Genomic DNA, 23,734 nt, shown 5'->3' with positions numbered 1-23,734 from the left:
GAAAAATATCATATAATTCTCTTTAAAAATTAAAGCAGTAGTAAAAAAAGCGGGCAATAGGATTAATAATCTTCATCACCTATTATAATGCACTGGGTAGTGCATTAAGAAAGGTTTTTTGTTAAAAAAAATAGTGTGGAACTTGTGAAAAAATAAACATTTAGAAGTAGTACCAGTAGTTATTCATATAAGGAGAAGACTTTCTGATTGGGAGAACACATCCTCCTGAAACACTGAAGGGGGTGGGTTTCCAAAGATTTACGTAGTTTAAGTACACACTGATGGTGTTATTTCAGTGAAGTGAAGAAAAACTGAATTTCTCCTTAAATGGTGCTCGGATAAATGTGGTTATAAAACTATCCTGCTTCACTTGCATAGTAGAAAAAGTATTCATAACAGGTCAGTTTTGTTTCTTAAATAATATATCCATTAAAAAAGTAATTTTTGTTAATATTTACAGGAAAGAAAAGTGGTAAAGAAAACTAATATCTCATAACCTTTCCAGAAAGAGACATTATTAACAATTCAGTGTGTTCCCTTCTGGACTATATTATATGCAAAACTTTATTGCTGACATCATACTGTATACCCCATTATGACTCTTCATTTTTCAATCAACATTATACTCATTTCCCATTTTATTACAAATGTTTAGTAAGTATCATTATTAACAATTAAGAGATTAAGAGCCCATCATATTGATTCTTGATTACTTGCTTTACAAAACTCTATAGGACATTTGGATTATTTCCTATTTTTCATCTTTATAGATGATAATTTGAAAACAATCTTGTCCATACAGTCTTGGATATAATGCTGGCTTTTAAACTAGGTCTCTCTGTAACTAAATAGAGGTATGCTTTGTTTGTCTCTTGGTTTTAGTATGGCCATATTCTCAAGGATGCTTGCATAAAAGATAAATATAAAAATGTTGATTTTCTTTTCTTTTTTCCAGTCTTGTGTAAATTATTGTTTTATTTAGTATTAAAAAGGTTCAGAAAGGAAGTGAAAATCGTTTTATAAAATAAGCCCTTAAGAAGCAAGCAATTATAGTTATTTTTACATGAGCTAATCAGTATCTTTTTAAATGTGTAATCAAGTGGCATCTATAATTATTTGAGCCACTTGGTTCATGCATACAATTGAATCTCCCAAAATTCACTTCTTTCCTTTCCTATTCCTTTAGAGCCTATTTAACTAAAAGTTGATTTTTATTCCCCCTATAAAGCTCAGTTTTGGAGGAATTCCAGTACCAGGCAAACCTGGAACCTTTTTAAAGAAAAACTTCCATGGATGTATTGAAAACCTTTACTACAATGGAGTAAATATAATTGACCTGGCTAAGAGACGAAAGCATCAGATCTATACTGTGGTAAGTCAAACCATCATTTTTGTCTCGAGTTTCTATGTCTCGCTTTAGGCACTCCCCCCTGCACCTGTTCAGAATATGCTTATCTCATGCTCTTCATGTCCCCATCAACCTCACAGGTGACACTCACTGGGCAACAGGAGGAGTGGCAGGGACTGAATCAGTGTAAATTGCATTAGGGAAAGAAACAAATGCATTAGAGGCATCCATGGAATTCTATTGTCCTGACTGTGGGGTGTGTTCAGTTGTGGGTAGGGCTTGCAGTCTACACTGGGATAACATGAATTTCTTTTTGATCTTGGGAAATGCAACAAGAGAACTACAGATTATCTTACATTCTATAGCTTGGGAATTACATATTTGCCTACTTATTGCTGATATTAAATATAGGGCACTTTAAATAAGAGAGGTTAAACTTTCAGAGTTATTGAGATTCCCCTTGTAGTATTTATCATACTGGCAAATTAAATGATTTTCTAATAAATTAATATTTGTCTTCTCTAGTAGACCATGAGTTTCACAAAGGTCAGGACTGTGTTTTCTTTTTTACTACTGCTTCACAATGCCTAGCAGGGTGCCTTGCACATGGTAAGTGCAGTGAAGGTGTTGATGCTTCCAAATATAATTGTGGATTTGTCTATTTCCCCTTCCAGTTCTATCTGCTTTTGCCACATATATTTTATAGTTTTGTTGTTTGGTACATACACATTTAGTATTGCTCTGTGTTCTTGGTGGATTAGCCCTTTTATCATTATATAATGTTATTTTCTGTCTCTGATTTTAAAGTCACTTTATCTGATATTAATATAGCCATTCCTACTTTCTTTCTATTACTGTTCAAATGCATGATATAACTTTTCCCATCCTTTTGCTTTTAACCTTCCTATATAGTTATATTGGAAGTGACTTTGGACAGCAAATAATTGGATCATGTTTTTTAATCCATTCTTCCACTTTCTGCCTTTTAATTGGTGTAGTTAGAACGTTAACATTTAAAGTAATTAATAATATGTTAGGCTTAAATGTCTACTTAATTTTTTGTTTGTTTGTTTCTTTCTTTCTCTTTTCTCTACCTTCCTGTGTGTTTCTTAAATGATTTTTAAAATTCCATTTTGCTTCATCTAGTGTTTGAGTGTATTTCTGTATATAGCTTTTGTTAGTGGCTTCTGTAGGCATTTTATATGTATTTATATATAAATATATACTTTATCATGGTTTACTGATTTCATAATTTTATGAATTTGAATGTAGAAACCTAACTGTGTTTTATATCTTTTTACCTTCCCTTATTTAACATATAATTGTCTTAATTATTATTTCTTCTGTATATATTTAAAACCATTTCAGATAGTGTTATTTTTGCTCTGATTGTCAAACATAATTTAGAAAATTCAAGAGGGGAAGGAAAGATTATTGCATTACTCATATTTTTTCTTTTTATTGCCAAAAGACAAAAAAAAAAAAAAAAGTATTTAAAGCAATGAAGGACCTCTCTGGTTTGGATGAGTAGTAAGGCCTCATTATAGCTCCCATGTGACTTCCAGTGACCCTACTCCTGTGTGTGTGTGAGTGTGTGTGTGTGTGGTGGGCGTGTCCATGTGTGTGTGGTGGGCGTGTCCTTGTTATCACTGTGCTGTGATGAAAGTCCTGACTCACCACTAAGCCAAATCTGACAATCCCCCTGCAGGGCGTGGGTGGGATTCCTCATCCCTGCTGACTGGAGTGGAAGTTCAGTCCCCTTGTGGTCTCCATAGATACCACAGGGAAAAACTTGGTACAATCTGACAAAAATTAAGTTTCAGGATACTCAGAAGTTCCCAGATTGGTCTTCTCTGATATGACTCTGACCAGGTTTTGGGCACTTTGTTACAGCGTGGCTGAATGGAAGTTGGGTCACAGGTTTTTCTATGGTGTTTTGCTTGGGTAGAGGAGTTACCACCTGAAATTATTCTGTCTATTTCTGCTACCCCTTTCCTTATCCTCTGGCTAGAGAGAGCAGGCAATTCTAATAGCAATTTTTAAGAATTTTAGTCTGTGCCAGTTGGTCTGTCTGGGCTATTCTTCAGCAATATGGTGAGGACAAATGACTTAAGAAGATCCAGGGAGCTCCCTGCCACCCTGTTCCTTATACATGCTTTCTTCTCCCATTCCGAGTCTTCTTAGGATTGTGTCACACATAATTTCCAGGATCTTTTGGTTCTATTTAGCAGGAAAAATAGAAAAAACTATGCTACTTTATATTTTTCTAATTGGAAGTCTCTAAAACTAAAATTCTTTTTAACCTATGGCAAAATAGGTAACCTTATCATTGACAGGCAAAACCTGATTTTCTTCAAAATCTGATCATTGAACTATCTGGGAAAAAAACCTATGGTATTAAATGATGTTGTGTTTGTTTTTTCTCTTGATAGGTATAACCTATAATGAACATTTCATATTTTTAAGCTTTACATTAACACATCTTTTAAAAATTTGCCATTGTATTCCAGAGTGTGAGGCAGGTTTTCTAGAGAGAAATCTCACTGAGACTAAAGTTTGCCAATACTTTAAAAGGTTTGTGCCAAGTTTCTGACTATTTTAGTTAGGAAGGGTTAGGATAGTGCTAGGGAGGGGTTAGTCACCTGACTGGTTCTAGGAGATCCAGAGATGTTACTTGTCCCTCCTTTGCTCATTCCCTAGGCTGCTGGCAATTCCGCAACTTATCTACATGAGCTTAGGTCGCCCATCTCCTAAATAACCTAAACACTGGCATGCTGATGACATTTTTTTGAGTGTAGGTCAGGAGACTTGAGCCATGGAAAACACACCAATGCCCATGCCTTTCTCAATATTATTTCCAAGAAATACTTCATAGCAGTTCCATTGAGTTCAGTCTGCTGACACAGGGACACCTACACTGAGATCATGCCCTACCAGAAGGTTAATAGCCTAGTGCCATGCACGTCCCAGGGCAGCGCTACCTGCCACTGTGCTAAGAATTGGCAGAGCAAGTTGAAACACAGTAAGTTTATAAAAACATTGCTCACTTCCATTGTTCATAAACTGAGACTTGAAAGTATAAAAGCCTGAGCTTTAGGTATAAACAACTAAGATCCCTATGGTGACTTTCATAAAGAAAATCTCCATACATATTACATGTTAGAAAATATCTTTAATGTTGAGATATATTAAATACAGTCACTGAATAAACAGAGCAAAAGATGGAGAAAACAGGAAACAAGAAAACAGGTTTCTGAATATTGGCAGCTTCCATCATTTCTTTTTCTGAGAGAATCATTATCTGAAACTTTAATAAATGTTGTGATGATTTTTAAGCTACTATATCACTTACCCAGTTGCCTAAAACTTTACTCCTTGGGGTTTAATTGGCAGTGCTGTTAATATGAGCCATAAATAATCCATTTAGTACTAATGCACTTGGAAATGAAAAATCCCAGGAAAACTGTCTTACTGTTCATGTAGACAACCTTAGTTTTAACCTTCACAATTTAAAGGATGAAATATACATTATTTTTCTTCCAAATTGCTTCCAGCACCCTGCTTAAGTGAGAATCCATATCACTATACACACACACCCCCACACCACTCTTATATACCTGGTATTATTCCTTCAGGAATTCCTTGTGGGAAGGAATGGTTTACACTGTTAAAGACTGAAGTACAAACTCTTTCATTCCTGTAGTCAAGCTTAAAGTTTTCCCCAAAGACAATGTATCCGCTACAATACCAGCTTTGCTCTGAGTCACTAAGTCTCTGTGGTGCTAAGTAAGGGCTCTTGGAAGGCACAATGTTTTTGTCCTTTTCCAGAGTTCACAGCCTCACTTACAGCTTTTGAGTCTTGGGAAGTTCAGAGTTTAGCAGGAGATTCAAGGAATCAACACGCTGGGCAGCATGAGTATGGTAATACCCACAAATTACAAAATGTGGCTCAAAGCTCAGGGAAGCCCCAGCATTGCCCTCACGCAGCGTAAGCCTGTCTAGCAGGCGACAGCCGGGCAGCATCGCCATTGCAATTTGCCATCCCTTTCTTGTGGGACCTGCCCACTCCCCGGAGATTTAACAGCTGTTCCGTGGGGATAATTCAATTTAGTCTTTATAGCTTGATTTGACTACAAGACGATCCTCCACATCCCGAAATGCTGTAAAACCAACAGCTTAAAGTAGACATAAAAAGTGCCTCCCTCTTCTTTCTCGGATCCTCTGTCCTGTGCTAATACAGTGCCGTATAATGAATAATCAGAAAGTAAATGGCCCATCGAAGTGTGTGTACAATACCCGTAATGTGGTTTATTATATACATAAGAAATATATTGCCCAAATAGTTTCCTGAAAATGATTAATTTTATTCCTTACATTCTAAGAAATATGTTTTCTTTTGAGCTGTACTTTCTGAGTGTTTCATCTTCTCTCCCAGAGGGAAGGAGAGTAGCATGACTATGAGTTGACGGTAGTGTCACTCACTTTATTATTCTTAAAATATCTTTTTATCATTTAGAAGAACATAGTAGAAATGTTCATATTACTTTACTTTGTCTTCAACAGAAGGGAAGAAAAAAGCAAATGGCTAATAAGAAGAATTCAGTTATAGAACCGGTTTTGGAGCTAATTGAACATGTCAATTCACTTCTGTGCCTTTGTCTTCAAATAATTGAAATCAAGTGATTAAATGGCCAATGGCCAATACTGAGCCTCTGTAATGAGATTCCCAACCCGATGGCTGAAATTTATAAACAGTCACAAAATGCTTTTCTACTCATCCTAGAGGGAAGCCTAATGGTGTTCTCAATCCAAGGTTTTTGGACATACCAACAGTAATGTAATATTTGAGAGACTGATTTCCTACGTTCTTAATCCATTCTCTTTGGCTCACTCAACTATGGGGTTTTGTGAGCTAGTTCCTGAACTTCCGTATCCTCTTATGTAAAATGGTAACAATTATAGTGTCTACTTCAAAGTGTTAGTGTGATGATTAAATCTGTTTATAATGTGTTTATCACAGTGCATGGTCCACAGTAAGCACCCAATCCACTGAAGCTGTTATTAAGTAAAACTTCTACAAATCCATTCAACTGAGGTTGGCAAGTAAGCCAAGATTTATTTGCCATTTTATGTCAATTAATGAAGTCACATACAGTTTCTGAATAATAAAAGTAGATTGGAGATTGCTCTTTATTTTTTTTTCTCAATCTGAATTTTAGTTTACTCCCAAACTATAAATCATGAAGTGAGTTTGGAGTAAATGTATTACAGACTTATCCATCTCCTTCGTTTTAGGCAATGTAACAATAAGCATCACTTTAGATTTGATCAAATAATGAACTTCTTTAAAGAAAGGCATTTTAGAATGATGTTCCCCAGTGGTCTTGGATACAACTGGTTTATTGATAAAGAACAACAGTGGGCTTTTGTGTAGTTTATTGTATTTCGTTTGCATTCGTGCTGCCAGGCAACTCCTCGGAGTATGGATGGCTATTTCTTTTAGCACTCAATCAAGCTAACACTCACACTCAGAGGTGTACGTAAGAGATGAGTGTGCACGTGAAAGCACACATACATTCATTTCTGCATGTGCACACGCATACACAGTGGCAGAAACCTGTGTCTGGCCTTCCTGTGACCCAGAAGCTTGTGAAAATTGCTCAGAGAAAACTCCCTACTGTCTAGTGAAGCCTATAATCTGATCTGCTTGTCCCCAGGATCATGCTTCATCTCTGTGAGCATGCTCTGCGATGAATGATACTTGCCCTTGACGGAAGGAATCATTTTGCAAAAGGAACTAACATATCATGTCTTCTCTCTCCACGTCCCTGCTGTCTTCCACTGCCATGTGACCAGTGTGACATTCACAACCCTTGCATCTATGCCACATGCTCCTCATACCCCGGAAAATCACTTCCACGTTATTAGCTTCCTGAGCAGTTGCGCCCTTCCTTTCTTCGGGGAAATTGAAATTAAATAGCTTCAAGGTCATATGAAGAATAATATGGTTTAAAACCAAAAAAGAAATAAACTAGCAGTGGAATGGTCATTTTCTTAGTCCATTCAGGCAGCTACAACAAAATACCATAAACTAAGTAGCTTGTAAACAGCAGAAATTTATTTCTCACAGTTTTGGAGGCCAGGAGGTCAGAGGTCAGAGAATGCCAGGATGGCCCAGTTCTGTCCGGGTCACTTCCGGGTTGCAGACCGTAGCCTTCTTGCTGTGTCCTCACACAGTTGAAGGGCAAACAAACTCCCTTATCCCTACTTCGTAAAGGCATTAATCCCACGACCTCATGACCTGATCACCTCCTGAAAGGCCTCACCTCCTAAGGCCAACCCACTGGAGATCAGATTTCAACATAGGAATTTGGAGGGGGAGGCAGGGTGGACACAAACATAGCAGTCATCCTCTCTGGTAACTGTTTTATCTTAAATCAGTGTGATGGCTCGCTGTTTTAAGGTGGCCAATTTCATTTGCTTATCCATGAAATTATTACTTAAAGTTATTAAAGAAAACTTCTTTCTATCTATTCATTTATAAACATGATTTAAACATTAATCGATTCCCTATAGTCCATTTAAGAGTTTGCTGTGTTAAAATTTGAATTGTGTGAAGTTTCACTGCCAAAATAATACTGAGATTACAACCATGAAGCGAAAGTAATTTTCTGAAATTTAAAATAGATGACTAGAAATGAAGATTATTGGGGTAAAGGTTATGGATTTTTGACGCAACCGCGTTGTTTAAAGTCTGCACCAAGTCCATGCCCACCCACAGGGGCCACAGAAGCCCACAAACCCTGCCAGCTTCACCCCACCTGCTGCCTCCTACTCATCTGAATATCCAAGTGCTTTATAACAGAGTAGGGCTAAGGGAAAGTTGAAATCAACTCAGGTATTTTCCTTCTACACAAAACTTCCAAATCATGAGCTGAGCATGTGCTTTTTATGCTCTTTCCCCACCACCACCAGCAGCAATGATTGCTCCTCCACCTGAAGACTTCGGTTTCTGAGAGCTCGTCTTACAGACGGGCCACGATGCTCGTGCCTGAGGGACGTCACTGGAGGGTGGTGACAGAGCTCTGTGGCTCTGGTCCTGTCGTTCCTCTGTCCCCAAACATCTGTGCGCGGCAGGCGGGCGGGCGGGCACTATACCCACACTGGATAGGGACGTGCTGTATACTCAGGACTAGGGAGGTCGATGATGCGCGCTCCGCGGCTGTGCCATTCACGGATCTCGCCTTCCTCTCCTGGAAAATGCTCCGCCATTACATTTTACTCACTTTTATCACACATCCTTTTGTCCTAAGATCCTGAATGACTTTTAGATGAAAGTAAAGAAAGAAAAAATACAAGGCTGCGCAGATCCATGAAGCCCAATGGGGTGTTTCTGAAATGGCCCCATGTGGTTTGCTAATTGCCAACGACACCCCTCCTGGTGTCTCCTGCAATGTAAGAGCTTAGGGACAGAATCCTAGCCTTGGTCAGAGAAAGGAAGGTGGCAGCAAAGGGCGGAGAGTCTGATCCGGCTGTGCGGTGGCTCTCCGCCTCTGCAGTCCCCGCCCGGGCTGCCGGGCCTCCTCCGGGCTGCCGCGAGGGTCGGGAGTCCGGGCTGGGACTTACTGCCTCCCGGAGGCTCAGCCTCCGCTTTCGGCGGCTCCCATATTCTTCTTGTGTGAATAGGAACGTTTATGTGCGGCTTTCAAATGCCATTGTAATCGGCTCTTCCAATGCACGGGTTTGTTCCCGCACCTTCCCACGGGTGCGGCTTCCTTGCCAGCGGGCCCAGGCTGCACGCGGTTCCTGGAACTCACTCTGTGCACACCCTCCTCTCATGCCTCTCCATGCCCGGCTTCTCCCATTCCAGCTGAGCCGCCTTTTTTCTCCTTCACCTCTTCCGGGACCCAGCCCCAAACTAACCATCCTTCTCGGAACTCACCGGCAGGTTCACACCCTGAACGGGGCAGTGCAGAACACGTAACAGGGTCTCACGCAAAGCGGCGTCGCGGAGCCCGCAGGCCGTGCGGCCACCAGGCCGGAGCTGCAGCACTGAGGAGGGGGCTGGAAGGCAGGCCGGCAAGCCTCGGCTCCAGGGGGCCGCGAGCGCGGGGACCAGTGGCGACATAGCAAATAATGTGGAAGCTTGAAAAGTCACAAAGCAGAACCGCCCTTAGGGCCCTGCTGCTGGGCACGTGCTGGCCGCCACTCCCGCCCCACCCACCGGTCAGCCGCGTGGGTCACAGCCTCGCGGAGCGCAGCGAGGAAACCGCGGTGACACGTGCGGATGGGTGGGGAGGGCGCAGCCCGCGGGCGGGCCCGGGGCGGGAGTGGCGCGGTGTGGCGGGCGGGCCCGGGGCGGGAGTGGCGCGGTGTAGCGGGCGGGCCCGGGGCGGGAGTGGCGCGGTGGGGCGGGCTGACCCGGGGCGGGAGTGGCGCTGCGGGCGGACCCGGGGCGGGAGTGGTGCGGTGGGGCGGGCGGACCCGGGGCGGGAGTGGCGCGGTGGGGCGGGAGTGGCGCGGTGGGGCGGGTGCCCTCTCTGCCCCCCAGCGCCGGCGGCCTCGCCTTGCTGTGGCTCCGGCGTGTGCGGCGTGGCGCAGCCTAGCTCTCGAGCCACCGTCGTCCTCGAAATACAGTCATTGGCCGTCGCCGTGTTCGCGGCAAATGGCCTTTGCCTCCAGACGGCGAAAGACCCCAGACTGCTGTCCGCTCGCTGCGCCCCCGTGGGCCGGCCAGGATTCAGAGCGCGGAGCCGTGCGCCGCCCTCGGCCGGGTCCCGACCTCCTCGCCACTCTCCGCCCGCGCCTCCTCTCACTCGCCTCTGGGGCTTCGCACCCACGTTTGTTTTTCTCTCCACCTGGATTACCCGCCACGATCCTCGGTTCCCATTTGGTTTTCCCGCGTCCTCACCTGCTTCACGCCCTGCCCTGCCCGCGGGCCCAGCGCTGCTGCTGGCCCCCTCGCCGACACCGCGCCCGGTCTGTCGCCGGACTCCAGCGTAGCTCACGGGGTGGGAGAGGCAAATTTACAGGGCAGTAGGTAGGTTCGGGAAAGACTTCACCAAAGTGCAGGAATTTGGCTGGGCTTTGAAGAAAGGGTGTCTCAGATAAGTCCGAGGTGGCAGGGAGGCAACCCAAGCCAGGCATGGCATAGGCAAAATCTCAAGGAGGGAACATGGGAAACGACGCGCCTTGCCCTCGTTTAGTTCTTTGCGAGAGTTATTCTTATCACCCTAAGTATTTTGCTAAAAGAAATTCTCTTCTGTGTCACTCAGTGCTGAATATGTGACAGACAGGAAATGTATGTGGACAAAAGCTCTGTGTGTCGAAGAAGACTATGATCGTTGAAGGCAGTATGACTAAGTCCCAGCATCACCACCTAACAGGGGGCCTCAAACTACAGCCTGTGGGCCACAGGCGGCTGCTGAGGGCATTTATCCAGCCTCAGGGTGTTTTTGCCCCCACTGCCTGTCCTGCCTAGCAGCCCACTCGGCCAGCGCCCACAGTGCGCATGTGTGGAATGTGCGCTGCACTCTCCAATGCCCTCCAACGGTCTGAGGGACAACGAACTGGCCCCCTGTTTAAAAAGTTTGAGGACCCCTGAAAGAGGTGCAGAATCTGGATAAGGTTAACCAAGTTTTGCCTGCTTCGGTGTCCTCATCTACTAAGCATCTACTTTGCATAGATAAAGTGACTCCTAGGATATTATTGGCATTGAATCACTAATAGCTAATAACATTATCATAATTATTTTATTGCCTCACTATGCTCACCATTTCTCATCACATGTACCCCATGAAGACCATAGTCCTATGTGTAATCTCTACCCTGTTCTATAAATGGCGTTTTATAAGTACAACACAAAGGTTTTAGATCAGTGATTATTAATATTTTATGGAGCACACACCCCTTTAAGGATATAGTGAAAACTGTGAACACATTTTATTTCACATAACATTTTTAGGCCTGAAGTCTATCCATGGACAGCAGGCCAAGAACTCCAGGTTAAATTTTAGATGAGGAGAAATATACAGAGAAAATTAAACTTTGTCTCTGCCTTTATAAATCCCTTATAATCTCCCATATGTGTTCCTTGTTGAGTCATCAGAATCCTGAATAAGTAGGGACCTGATGCTGGGTCTGTCCTGTGTAAGGCAACAGAGGTAGCTTCTCAGAAACTCTCTGCCTCTGCTCACAAGATTTAGAAGAAGTCTCTCCTCCTGAGGTCCAGCGTGTTTGAAAAAGAAAAGAAAATAGATGATAGATAGATCGACACACACAAAAAAATGGTTAGCTGGTAGAAGGTGGTTAACTATTAAAATGGGTAAAAGATAACTCCAAGAGGTTCAGAAATAGCAAGTTCAAAAAATCTAGCTTGAGAGAAAGCGGATGGCGAGGAAAACGACTAGGAAAGCTGCCCCTGCCCACCTTCCAGGCTAAGATTCAGAACTCCTCAGAGAGGTGTGGGTACCAGGGAAACAGGCAGTCTGCGGGTAGCAAAAAGGTTTTCCAGAGAATGTAGGTCCGAGCTGCCTGGGGAAGCTGGCGTCATGTGGAGGGTGAAGCTGGAGCTCACTGTGCAGAGTCCTGGGCTCCTCCCTGAGTGCCAACCATGGAGGACAGGGACCTGGAAGTGCCTTCTAGCCTCGGTCACTCTGCTGTGGACCCCTACGGACAACACCTAACCTTTGGCCAGCTGACAAAAGAGAGATGTTTATAGGGTCCAACTCCATTATCAAAAGTAGGCAAAGTAGAGTTGTTCTGGAGCAGAACTCAGAAATGAATAACTGGCAGAGGCACTAATCTCTCATTTTTTTTTTTTAATTCGGGTTAAAAACTAGAGCCTCTGAACATCTGGAAGGGGGTTTGGAAACACAAAGGAAGGCACACGTATATTCATGATTTCCTATGTCACCTGAGCACAGTCTTAGACAACACTAGCATGTTTCACAAATGGATGAAGCACAAAATCCCAAATATAAGTCTAAGCTCTTGAGATTAGTAAAATATCAATTTATTTAAATTTGTTATTACATATATACTCAATAAAAAATAGTGAAACTACAACTACTCTCATTTATGGGCCCACATAATTTATTACATTATGAAGTATTTCTCATGCTCCAAAAGTCTAGAACACTTTCAGGTGGACTTCTGGAAGTACCCAAACAATTCACCCCTCTCTGTGACAATTTGCAACATTACAATTCTCACCAAAAATTTCCTACTCATATTTCAGCTAAATATTTTCTTATGCGGCTTATCTTCCTGTTTTGAAATTGTTTTATTTCCCTGCCATTTCTTTCTATATCTTCTCTGACACCTTAGTTCACTGCACCACTTTTAAGTCTGCCCACAGGGTCAGCCAGTCTCCCTATGGCAGCCAGCTAGTACCGAGTGTGCTCGCTGATGCTGTAACGAGCTCCAAAACACGCCCTAGGTCAGCCAAGGAAATACGCCCTTTAAAAGAAGTGCATATTTTCACCTTGCATCAATGCCATCCAGTAGCTAAATAGACATATTATCTTTAAAAATAATAAGGATAATTAAAAAATAAAAATTAACAGATTTACTGGGTCTAATAAGAAAGTAGCTCTGAGATCATGAACAAGGCTAAGTGTACATATTTAGCCCCCACAAGCTGCATTTGATGTGTCTAATAGAAATCTCATGTCCAAACAGGTATGGGGTAAGGGCATTTTCTTAAACCCACCATTTGCTTCAGTGATACATGCCATAGTGGACACTAATAAGCACAGTATGTTTGTGCACAATACCGCAAGAACCACTGCTGAAAATCAGACCTTATTGTGGAATCTTCAATGCCGGCTTTCCAAGGTAAGCGGAAGACTGGGAAGCCCCAGAAGATGCCTCTAGTTTTCTAGGCAGCCTTCAATGACTGCTCTTCATCCCCTGAGTGTGGGACATGCCATCCTCCGTACTGCAACAGAGCAAATACTGTCTCCATAGGCTTCCAGGAAACTAGAAAGCAAGTGCATTTTCTCAGATTTTAATCCAGTGTGATGACTGGCAAAGACCAGCAAGGCAATCTAGGTGTCTTTTTTTCTTTTATGCTTTTACCCACAAAAGTGAACGTTTATACCAGAGTTTGTCAGTCTATGGCATGTGTGCAAAATTTCTGCCTTGTGATTCAAGTATCTTTGCAGCCCTCATTCACACCGTAGAAGGCAGCGGTCCCCACGTCTCATGAGGTGCTGGGGACCAGTAGGACCACGCAGCTCTGGGAGAGCCCCAGAGCCACAACCCTCCTGTTAGTGTAACTGAACAACCAAAATATAAACCAATGAGCATGAAAGGAATATCTCCCATGATTCATGGAAAAAGCTAATGCTTACAGATTATAGGAAGTTTATGAAACACAGAAAGGCAGAAAGAAAAGAAAATCACCTGCTTGCTCATCAAAGGCAGCCATCAACACTACGCAGATGTAGATTTTCTAGTCTTCTTTGTAAAATGACTATTTTTGCATGTAATTCCTTTTTTCTTTTTATTAATATATACTTTAATAAAAATGACTAATTAAATTTATAGTATATGCCAGATATTCTGTCAATTAATTTTCATATTTATCTATTTTTATCCTCAACATAACCCTATAATGTGGGTAACTATTTGTGGCTTCCTTTTGCAGTTGAGAAAAATGAGGCTCAACAATATTAATTTTCTCAAGATGTATAAGTAATGAGTCACAGAACCAGATCTCCATCACTGGCCTTTCTGACACCAAAATCATGTTTAATTGCTGTGATATGCTTTATGCACATTTTATATTCTGCTTTAATCACTGAGTTTCTAAATTTTAAATAAAGTAAAATTACATTGTGAAATTGGTGAACAATGAATGTTGAATAAGTGAAAACATTTTTATAAGAGGAGAAAGGAGCAATTTGAATTCCCAGTAAGGAAGTGAGCACACTACAGAGAGGAGGTACATAATAAACATTTGCTTAAACGTATGTCATCATGATTATACTAAGGAAAACTTGCAGGGTCTGACTAGCTGTGAAGAATGCCTTCCTATTTAACAGTGGAGCATTTCCTGAAGGGGGCGCTGATCATCTGCCTACCTGGAGACCTTCCCCTATAATTAAGAGATCTTTAGCACGGTGTGACTCTTAGCTGCCTGGAGATGGAAGGTTAGAAGATGATCTTTGGGTGCCTCTTTCCACTGAGGTTTTCTCCATCCCTGGTTTGGCAGAGGGGGCACGGCCCAATCAGAAAGAGCACCATGTCAGTCAGGAGCTGTGGCTTCCCCATCCAACTGGGTCACTAGGTAGCTAGTAAAGTTAATTGTGTAAACATCACAGTCAACTTGTTCTTTCTGATTCTTCTGTAAAAAAAAAAAAAAAAATTGAGAGCGGGCTCTAAATCATCTCTAAAATACCTTTCAACTCAAGAGATTTTATTAAGGAGAACCATTTAAATCATTCTGTCACTGTATCAGTCTACTCCGGCTACCATAACAAAATACCACAGACCACTTGGCTTAAGCAACAGAAATTTAATTACCCACAGCTCTGGAAGCTGGAAGTCCAAGACGAAGGTGCCAGCAGGGTTGATTTCTTCTGAGGGCCTGGCTCCTCTTGCAGATGTTCATCTTCTCCCTGTGTTTTCGCGTGGTCGCTCCTCTGTTCATGTCTCTTATAAGGAAGGACACCAGTCAGACTGGATAGGAGCCCACCCTAACAGCCTCATTTTAACTTAATCACCTGCTCAATTACCCTTTCTCCAAGTACAGTCACATTCCGAGGTACTAGAAGAGAGGGCTTCAACATGTGAGTTTGGAGGGGACACAGTTCAGCCCAAAACAAATACTTATGACCCAGAGGCCAGGTAAGGCGCTGTCTCAGCTGTCTGTAAGACGCCCCCTTCCCACGGCGAAACAGAGCACTCCCAGCCCCATGGAGCAGTCGGGGGCCCAGATCTCATAATCCTTCTGCTTGACCATTCTAACTCCATTTCTTCCGTTCTGAGGGTCCCCATAAGCTGTTGAACTTAGGTATTGTATCTGCACATCAGGCCACAGAAGAAAGGAAGAAGTGAGGGCAAAAGGGATGTTCCTCTCAGCTGAGTCGGCTCCCGTTAAGGAGCCTTCCGGCAAGTGCCACCCAGTGCTTCCGCCATGCCACGCCTCGTGGCCAGACTCAGTCGCCTGACCGTGTCTGCAAGGGAAGTGGGGGGATGTCCTCATCTAGTTGGGCACACTGTGCCCTCAAGTAAATCAGCGTTCCATGGCCACGAAAGGCAAGGAGCATGAATTTTTAGTAGGTAACTAGAGATCTTTGGCACATCTCTTTGAACGATAAAGGTGAGTACACGGGAGTTCCCTTGCAAGAACTTCCATCTCGGCATCAAAGCTGGGGAGCCGGTCCCGTGACGATGGTGCACTGCCCCGAGCTGTCCGGGACGGCCGCCTCTAGCCATGTGGCTATCAGCGTTTAAAGTAGTTCTGGTGTAAATTCAGATGTGTTTTAAGGGTAAAATACATATTAGATTTTGAAGATTAATATGAAAAGATACTAAAATAATTTTACCCAATTATTATTATATTATGCAGTAATTTTATATTACTAATAATTTCATATTTAAATAATATATTTATGTATTGAGTTAAATAACTCTGTATTAAAATTTAACTTAAGTTAATCTTCTTTTTTACCTTTTTAGAATATGACCACCAGAAATTTTGAATTACATACGTGGCATGCACGGAATTTCTATTAAATGGTATTGATTTAGGCTACCATCCCAAGTATAAGTATTCCAATAGCAGACTCTCTTAAATTTATATTTTTATTTTAAAATATTTAATTGGCAAATTCCGATCTTTAGCCAAGAACTAAAAAGCTCATATTATGTTTTCAGAGCTAAGAATTTTTATTCCTTGTTAATGTGAATTTAGTCTAAGAAAGTACCATATACCTAAATGTAAAGTAGGAAGTTATTTTGTTTGTGGACCAAGAAAAGCAGTTTGGTGAAGAAAGGAAAGTGTCAACACACACCCACACCCTACCTTCCTTTACCCTCATGTGTAGGAGGCTTCTCCACGGAGAAAACCACTAGGACACACAAGGAATTTACTAAGAGATTCGGCCCACGAATAGTGATAGTGAGGGCTGAGAGGTCCACAGCTGTTTGCCAGCTAGACACTCTGGGATGCCTGTAGGTGGCTCGGCCTGAGTCCCAGGGCCTGAGAAAGAACCAGGAAGCTGACAGTGCCACTCTCAGAACAAGGCCAATGGCCTGAGAACCCAAGCGGGGGGCGGGGTGGGGATGGGGGGAGCACTGTCTGAGTCCTGGAGTCCGAAGGCCAAGGAGGCTGGAGTCGTCTGAAGTCAGGGGAGGAAAAGTGTATCCCAGCTCCTACAGACACGTTGACACATTCACCTCTTCTCTGTTTCTGTTACTCCCCCGCCCCGGGCCCCCAGGAGATTGGATGATGCCCCCTCATACTGAGGGCAGATCTTCCTCACCTGGTTCACCTAGACTCATATGCTGGTCTCCTCTGGAAACACACTCACAGACACCCCCAAAGTAATGCCTCATCAGGTTTCTAAAGATTCCTTAATACAGTTAGTTTGACACCTAAAATTAACCATCACACTTTGTCACTGTAATGACTTGTTACTGTTGCCTGCTTGAGTAGAGCAGACACATGACTAAAGATTGCAGGAGAAAGGAAAAGCAATTCTGAGATTATTTAAGAGCAGAAATCATTTGAAAAAGTAGTAGTCATTGGGCTTCACACCTGGCTGCTTTTATCTCTACCTGGATCAACTACTATTATTTCTTTCTCTCAGTAACCTATACTAATTCCTTAATAGCAATTACTAATCTTGAATATTTTTGTTATGAAAGCCTTCAGAGGAATTCATGTATATAAAACTGTTTAACTAAAAGTCTTATTATAAAAGTTGTACCTTTTCATTTTAAGTATGTTAGAAATAGAGAACATTTTAACTATGGAAATAAAAATCACTATAATTCCACTACCCAGAAAGGGTCATTATTTAGCAAATTAGTTACTGTTGTCTACCTACATATTTGTATAGGTATATTTTACCTGCTTCATATGTGCAAATTTGTATTCTGTTCATTTAATTTAATATTAGATTGCAAGCAATTTTCATCCCTACTGTAAACATTGCTACTAGTAGTGGCAAAATTGTATGTCATATGTATATACCATAATTTACTTAGCTATTCCCATAATTTCAGACTCAGTTTTGTATTATTATAAGTAATAGTTCTTGGTGTATAAATCTTAGTTCAATTTCAGATTGTTTCCTGAGAATAGATTTCTAGCAGCAAAAGTAGAGTGTCAAAAATATTATTAATATTTTTGAGCTTTTCAATTCATGTTTGCAAATAGCTTTGCACAATATTTTCTAACAAATTAAAGAGTGTTCAGGATAGAGTTGCAGTCTCATCTTCTAATTTAAAACTAAGAGGTTTTCAGTTTAGTCACAGGGCTAAACTGAAGACCCCCGCCCCGCCCCACCTCCCAAGGTCCTCCTCTGAGGTTTGTCTTTAAGTGAAAGGCACCACTATTTGTAAAAGCCAAAAACTTTCAAAAATGAGTGGGAGTTTCATGTTTAGTACACAGACAACAAGCACAAAATACAGGGCTAGAAACAGACAATGACAGGCAGGGGTCAAAACGGAGTTCAAAGCCAAGGAGCGGATACTGGGAACTAGTGGGTTTGGGAGGGCAAAAAGGGAACAAAGTCAAGGGAAAATCCCCAGGGCCCAGGGCAGTATGTATGTGGCTGTCAGTCTCCTGGTTCCTGCAGGCAGGTGGCTGCTGGGAAGCCAGAGAAGAGGGACATGGGGGACCATCTACCACCTGCCCATGCACCTTGGCCATTAGCTGGACCTTCTCTCCAACACGAAAGATGGCTCCTTCTGGAATGTGCCACAAAGGAAACCCCAAGGAGCATGATATTTTGAAGGCCTCCTTTGTCAGAAACAAAATATTTCCTGTCTGTATAAATGCCAAATATCCAGTCTCCTGCAAATTGCTAAAATGCACCAAAGCCTCTTCCCAATGTTTGTCCTCCCTGTTTTCTTTCTCTCCGCCCAAATCCTATTCACAACTCTACTCCTTCCTACTTGTCCTGCAAAGCTCAAATCAAAACACACTTCATGAAGCCTGTTACAATGCTTTGTTACATGCCCTCCCACCACACACATGTCTCCCTCATGGCACTTGATCAATGCTGTGATGACATATTCCAGACCCTCATCCCATGGCTATGCAAGTTCCAAGTGGGCAAGGTCTAAGCTGTCCCCACCTAAGTTGCATCTTTGACCATGAGGATAGAGCCCAGCCCATACAAACTGCTTAATAGATACCTGCTGAATAAATAAATAAATAAATGAAGGAGCCTACCTTCCCCTAAACATGAAAAAAAGCCTTAATTTGATACAGTCTTCTCCCTGAGTCTGTGAATCAGGAAGATAGCTTTAGCTCACAGGGCAGTCTCTTCCCTATATTTGCTGATAGCATGCCAGTCAGTCTTGGTAGTTTTCAGACAAATCAAATTAGAAATGGTTGTATTCATTTGGAAAATCAAGAACTGGCTTTGAAATCTTTCCCCACAAATTAGATTGAATCAAGATCATTTTCCCCAGCTTATAAATGCTTGATTGGCTTTGTTTGATGCCTCATGATTGAAGCTGAGCCTTGCACTGTTAGCTTTATTTTTTACTCACCAGGGTGTTGTGATGTCTGGATGATGATTAAAAACAAAACAAACACCCACAATGAAAATGCTTTGTAAATAACAGCTCAGCACAGTAATATAACCCTTGGAAGTGGTGCATTTAAGAAACTCTGAAACCAGTGAAGGTAAGCAGAACTTCGAGCTGGGTCTATTGTATGCTCTCAGGGTCTTAAAAATTGGTTTTCTGGCATGGCGGGATAGCCACACCTGACTTATAATTTCCCCTCAGAGCTTAATGAAGGGATGTGTCAGGATTTGCCGTGACTACAGTTGAAGACCCCCAGTGGGAGTAGCCACGCACCCACCCTCCTCCTCCCTTCCCACCATGTGGGCCCCGCCTTTAGCTTCTGCCTCAGTCACAGGCTGGATTCAGGCACCTGTGGTCCTGGTCTATTCCCAGACCAACCTGATCTACTATCACAGGTCTTTTTTAAACAAAGCATGGTCTGTTATTTCTGTCTTATTCTTTCCAGGTGACCAGAGCCCAGACCAATGTCTTACTGTTGAGCTGATAGTAGTGTTTAGAGGGTGAAATGAAGACCCAGGAAAGAGAGTCAGGGAGTGGTTGACTCTCTCCCTGACTAAGGGACTGAGCATGCAGTAGAGACTGTGAGCCCTGTGTGCTCCTCATGTGCCTTCCAGTTATAGCTTCTTTATTTTCAGATGATCATTTAAAGCAGAGCAGCCAATAACTTTCTGGAGTCTTCCATAAAATAGCTGAATGGCTGAGTCACTAATAGCAGGTAGCAGTAGGTATTGCTGGGTTGTGAAATGTGTCCAGAAGGAATGTGCTTGAAAACCCAACATAACTGGCCAGCGTTTGACAGGAGGAAACCTGCCCACAGGTGAGAAATTCCTGGGAGCAATTTCCCAGTGATGCCTTGCTGTTGCCATAGTGGATGGTCTACATAGTCCACATGAGGTTGGCAAATAATTTAAAATCACAAAAGGGGGTGAGCTCCTGGCAGAAGGATAAGACAAAGCCAGCACCTAAGTAGGAAATATCTTTTTCTGCTAAGGTCTAGAGTTTTTCAGGTACACCAGTGATCTCAACTGAAATGACTGAAGGATTATGTATGATCATACAGTTGTAACATGGATACAGATGAAGTTTGTTAAGGACATCTGTCTCCTCAGTTCTTCCAGCTCCTTGCTCTGGCTCAGTAAACCCTGACATTTATGCCTCGCCCTGAGACCTGGCTAAAACATCCGGTCGCCAATGAACACATGAAGGAGTCTGAGCTTATGAGTGTTTGACAACATGGAGGACCGTTAGCTCCTGTTCACTACCTTCCAGTCTGCTCCAGCAGTCTGTTACACACCCACGTTCAGACCACTGTGGCGTTTCCATCGCTGGGTCTGTCCGCACAGCAGCATCTTCTGCAGCTGGTCCCTCTTTATAACAGATAAGTGTCAGTCCGTTTGGTTGGCCCTGTGGTCACATGACGTAGACCAGTTAGGTCTGTCAGCAGCGTCAGGAGGGACAGACCCTGCCGTGACGCTCCCCGTCACCACGAGGGATCGCAGTAACTGAGCTACTACTGCCATGTGTCCTTTGTGACGAGGTGTCACAGGCGGAAAGTTTCCAGGTGGACAGGTTTTATTGGATTTAAGTCAGCGTTTGACACAGTTCAGATGTGGTGGCAGAACGGGCTGAATGTGCGTGGACGGAAGATGCTGCCGAGAACCTGCCCCCCACCCCCACCCCCGTTGTTTTCTCCTGCTTGTCATTGCACAGCCCTGGGACCAGCACCCAGCTACGCAGCTGCATGTGCTTTCTCCATTTTATCATCTCCAGGGAAGTTCCAGCTACTCTAATTGCTCATATGGTTCAGAATTACTCCAGCATTCTCTTTGCAAGGTATTCTAGAGCATCTTTCCTGGGGAGAGGGGTGGGAGGAAGGAGGAAGATAATCAGTCAACAGGTCGTCATCCCCAGGCAAGTGTTTATAAACACTGAATGTCTTATTTTATATACATGTGTATATAGCCATATAATCTTCTGCTTACTTAAAAAAAAATCATTATCATCTATGGTGATTTTTTTGTCTCTTCCCTACAGTGAGACAGAAATTGTTAGGGAGGAAGTCTAGGTTTCCTTCTTTATTCCCTGGATTATTAAAATTAAGTCTTCTAAAATGTAAATACTCGATTACACTCTGCATGCCAACAGTGGAATGACTCAGGTTGTGACTGCCACCCCTCCACTCACCAGATGGATGAAAAGCATGTGGTTCTTCAGCCTCAGATACCCAAGACTGGGGCAACCAGTGGAAATCTTGGAGCCTTCCAGTTTAGTAACCTCTGGTTACAGAAAAGGAAACTAAGGCTGTAGATGTGACTTGCATCTGGTCACCCAGAAAAGTGTCAGACCTGGGAGAAAAGGAAAATGGCAGGCCAGGATTGGTGCACATGGTCTCATTTGGGCTTCAGCCATCCCTCTACCATTATTCTCGCAGCCACGTAGCAGACAATGAGAATTAGAGAGAAGACAGGTTCTCCCAGTAAATATTTAGGACGAGAATCTAGTTCTACCTAAATTTAACACTCTCACTTCCTTTTCAGAATTCAAAGCAAGATGCTCTATACCCAATTATAAATGTACTATTATGTAAGGCTTAGGCAGTTGTCAAAAAATAGCTAATTATTATAAGGCAGTGAAAGAAATATGATAAATTTCTGCAGGTAGCACATGTCATGGAAAGCCAGTGGAGAAGGCGGCCTCTGAGGGGTGGGGTGTCGGGAAGGCCTCTGCCCTGAGGAGGAGAGGGTCCACCGGGCCCTGGAGGGAGGAGGTACGAGGGAGCGCAGAGGGCCGAAGAGGCCACACCTGGTGGAGGGAGGAAGGCAAATCGAAGGGAGCGAGAGCTCGAGAGGGGCTGTGCTGTCGGTGTGCTCACACCCCAGTGGGGTGGTGCTGGCGGGCTCGCTATGAGGCAGGCCTGGCAGCAGTCCGAGCCATCTGTGTTTTCCTGTTAGACCTCGTTGTGCAAGTGACTCTCCCATCCCTTCGCCCACCGCCTGTCAGTCGTATCAATACCTGCAAATTTCTCATTGTTTTTGTGTTAATTAGGGTTCTCCAGAGAGACAGAACCAGGATGTGTGTGTGTGCATGTATGTGTATGTTTGAGAGAAAGAGAAAGATTTGAAAGAGAAAATGAAACTTTTTATAAGAAATTTGCTCACTGGATTACAGAGGCTGGGAAGTCCAGACCGCAGGCCCAGGAAAGTCAGCGGTGGTCCTGCCTCCCAAGGACTGGGAGGCAGGGTTGCCGGTGGTGGGGATCCCAGTCTGAGGGTGGGGAGATGAGAACAGGCTGTGGAACTGCAGCCACCGGAGCACGTCCTTGAATGGGCCCCTCGCCTTTCTGCCCCTCTCTGTGCAAACGCCTCTGCTCTCTGCTGGATAGCACTTGTCTTTACTCTCCAATCAATGGCTCCTGCTCTTCTGTGAACTCTCAAGTTTCAATGTCACCTCCCTAAAGACGGCTTTTCTATCCAGAGCGGATAGACATCCCTGTGCATGAGCCCAGCCACTGCCCGTTGGTGGCAACTGTCGAACGGGGCTTTCTGTGCCCCCGAAGGGAACGCCTCCCCGGGGAGGAGAGTCAACGGAAACCGTTTCTTCTTTCACTGACACAAACTTGGTGGTTGTGTTCCGAGGGCCTGGGCGTCCTTAGGAGGCCACCAAGCTCCGTGGGCTAGGGAAAGGGCAGTATCTGCTGTTGTTATTTGTGGCACTAAACAAAGTGTTTTTACATAGGTGTGGACACTTTCTCAAATGGCCTATAAACCGGTCTTTAGGCTTTCAAAGCTCTGTCCTCCACTAGTACAAGTCAAACTCTTTTTATTTTTCTACTGAAAAAAGAGGTGAAATGGGAGCTTCTGTATTTTGAGGGCTGCAGAGAAAAATAAAACTATGGTGGGTTTTCAGAGAAGTCGTAATGAAAGAAAAATTATCACAACAATCATTAAAGAAGGTCAGAAGGGCTCCTACAGTGGGACTTTGTAGTAGGGGAGAGAGATTGAGCTCAGCTTTGAATATAAAAAAAAGTGGGGATTTATAGCCAAGAAGTAGGGTGGAGGTCGGGGGTGGAAAATTACTTAGAGGTAGAGTACTTATTTGCTAAACTACTCTAAGAGGGTTTTGCTGAAGACAGGTCCTCACCATTGTGATAAGATAAAGGAGGTCAGACCAAGGATGGGGGATTTTTGCTGTGCTGATTTAGCAGAGTTCTTGCTAAAACTGGAATAAGTGGGCCCAGGACAGAGCCCAGAGTCAGGCCCTGTCAGAGGGAGGGCTCAGAGGAGCCGGGCTAGAGCTACGTCCAGGAGACAGCCCTTGTCAGAAGAGAAGTAGACATTGGGTGGTGGCCCCCACAGGACAAATGGCTTCTCTGTCTTCGGCCCAGCACTTCTGAGCACCTTGCCTGTTGGAGGAGGACGAGTGTGGATGAGGAGGCAGGCGCAGGGCACTAGGAACTGCCATCCTGGGAACAGAGGGTGCTCCCCACCCGGCTCGGGGCTCCCATGGTCTGAGGCTGTTGCTGCCCTGGGGAGGCTGTACCACAGCCGGATGGTGGCCTCAGACAGATAGTGGAGGCCACCGTCCTACCAGAGCTCCGTCGGTGTGGCCAGA

At 43.5% G+C, this 23,734-nt stretch overlaps 1 protein-coding gene across 1 annotated transcript in view; it reads left to right on the top strand.

The window, feature by feature from the left end:
• CNTNAP5 (contactin associated protein family member 5) overlaps positions 1-23,734 on the top strand; it is a 772,432-nt gene that overhangs the window by 386,156 nt on the left and 362,542 nt on the right. Inside the window, exon 7 of the mRNA XM_012755965.3 lies at positions 1,229-1,372. Coding sequence (XP_012611419.2) covers positions 1,229-1,372 — 144 coding nt within the window. The remainder of the gene's footprint in view (positions 1-1,228; positions 1,373-23,734) is intronic.

This window comes from Microcebus murinus, chromosome 8 (genome assembly GCF_040939455.1).
Source record: "Microcebus murinus isolate Inina chromosome 8, M.murinus_Inina_mat1.0, whole genome shotgun sequence".
Lineage (NCBI taxonomy): Eukaryota > Metazoa > Chordata > Mammalia > Primates > Cheirogaleidae > Microcebus > Microcebus murinus.
Note: the sequence above shows the minus strand (reverse complement) of the source record. Positions and strands in the feature narration are given on the sequence as shown.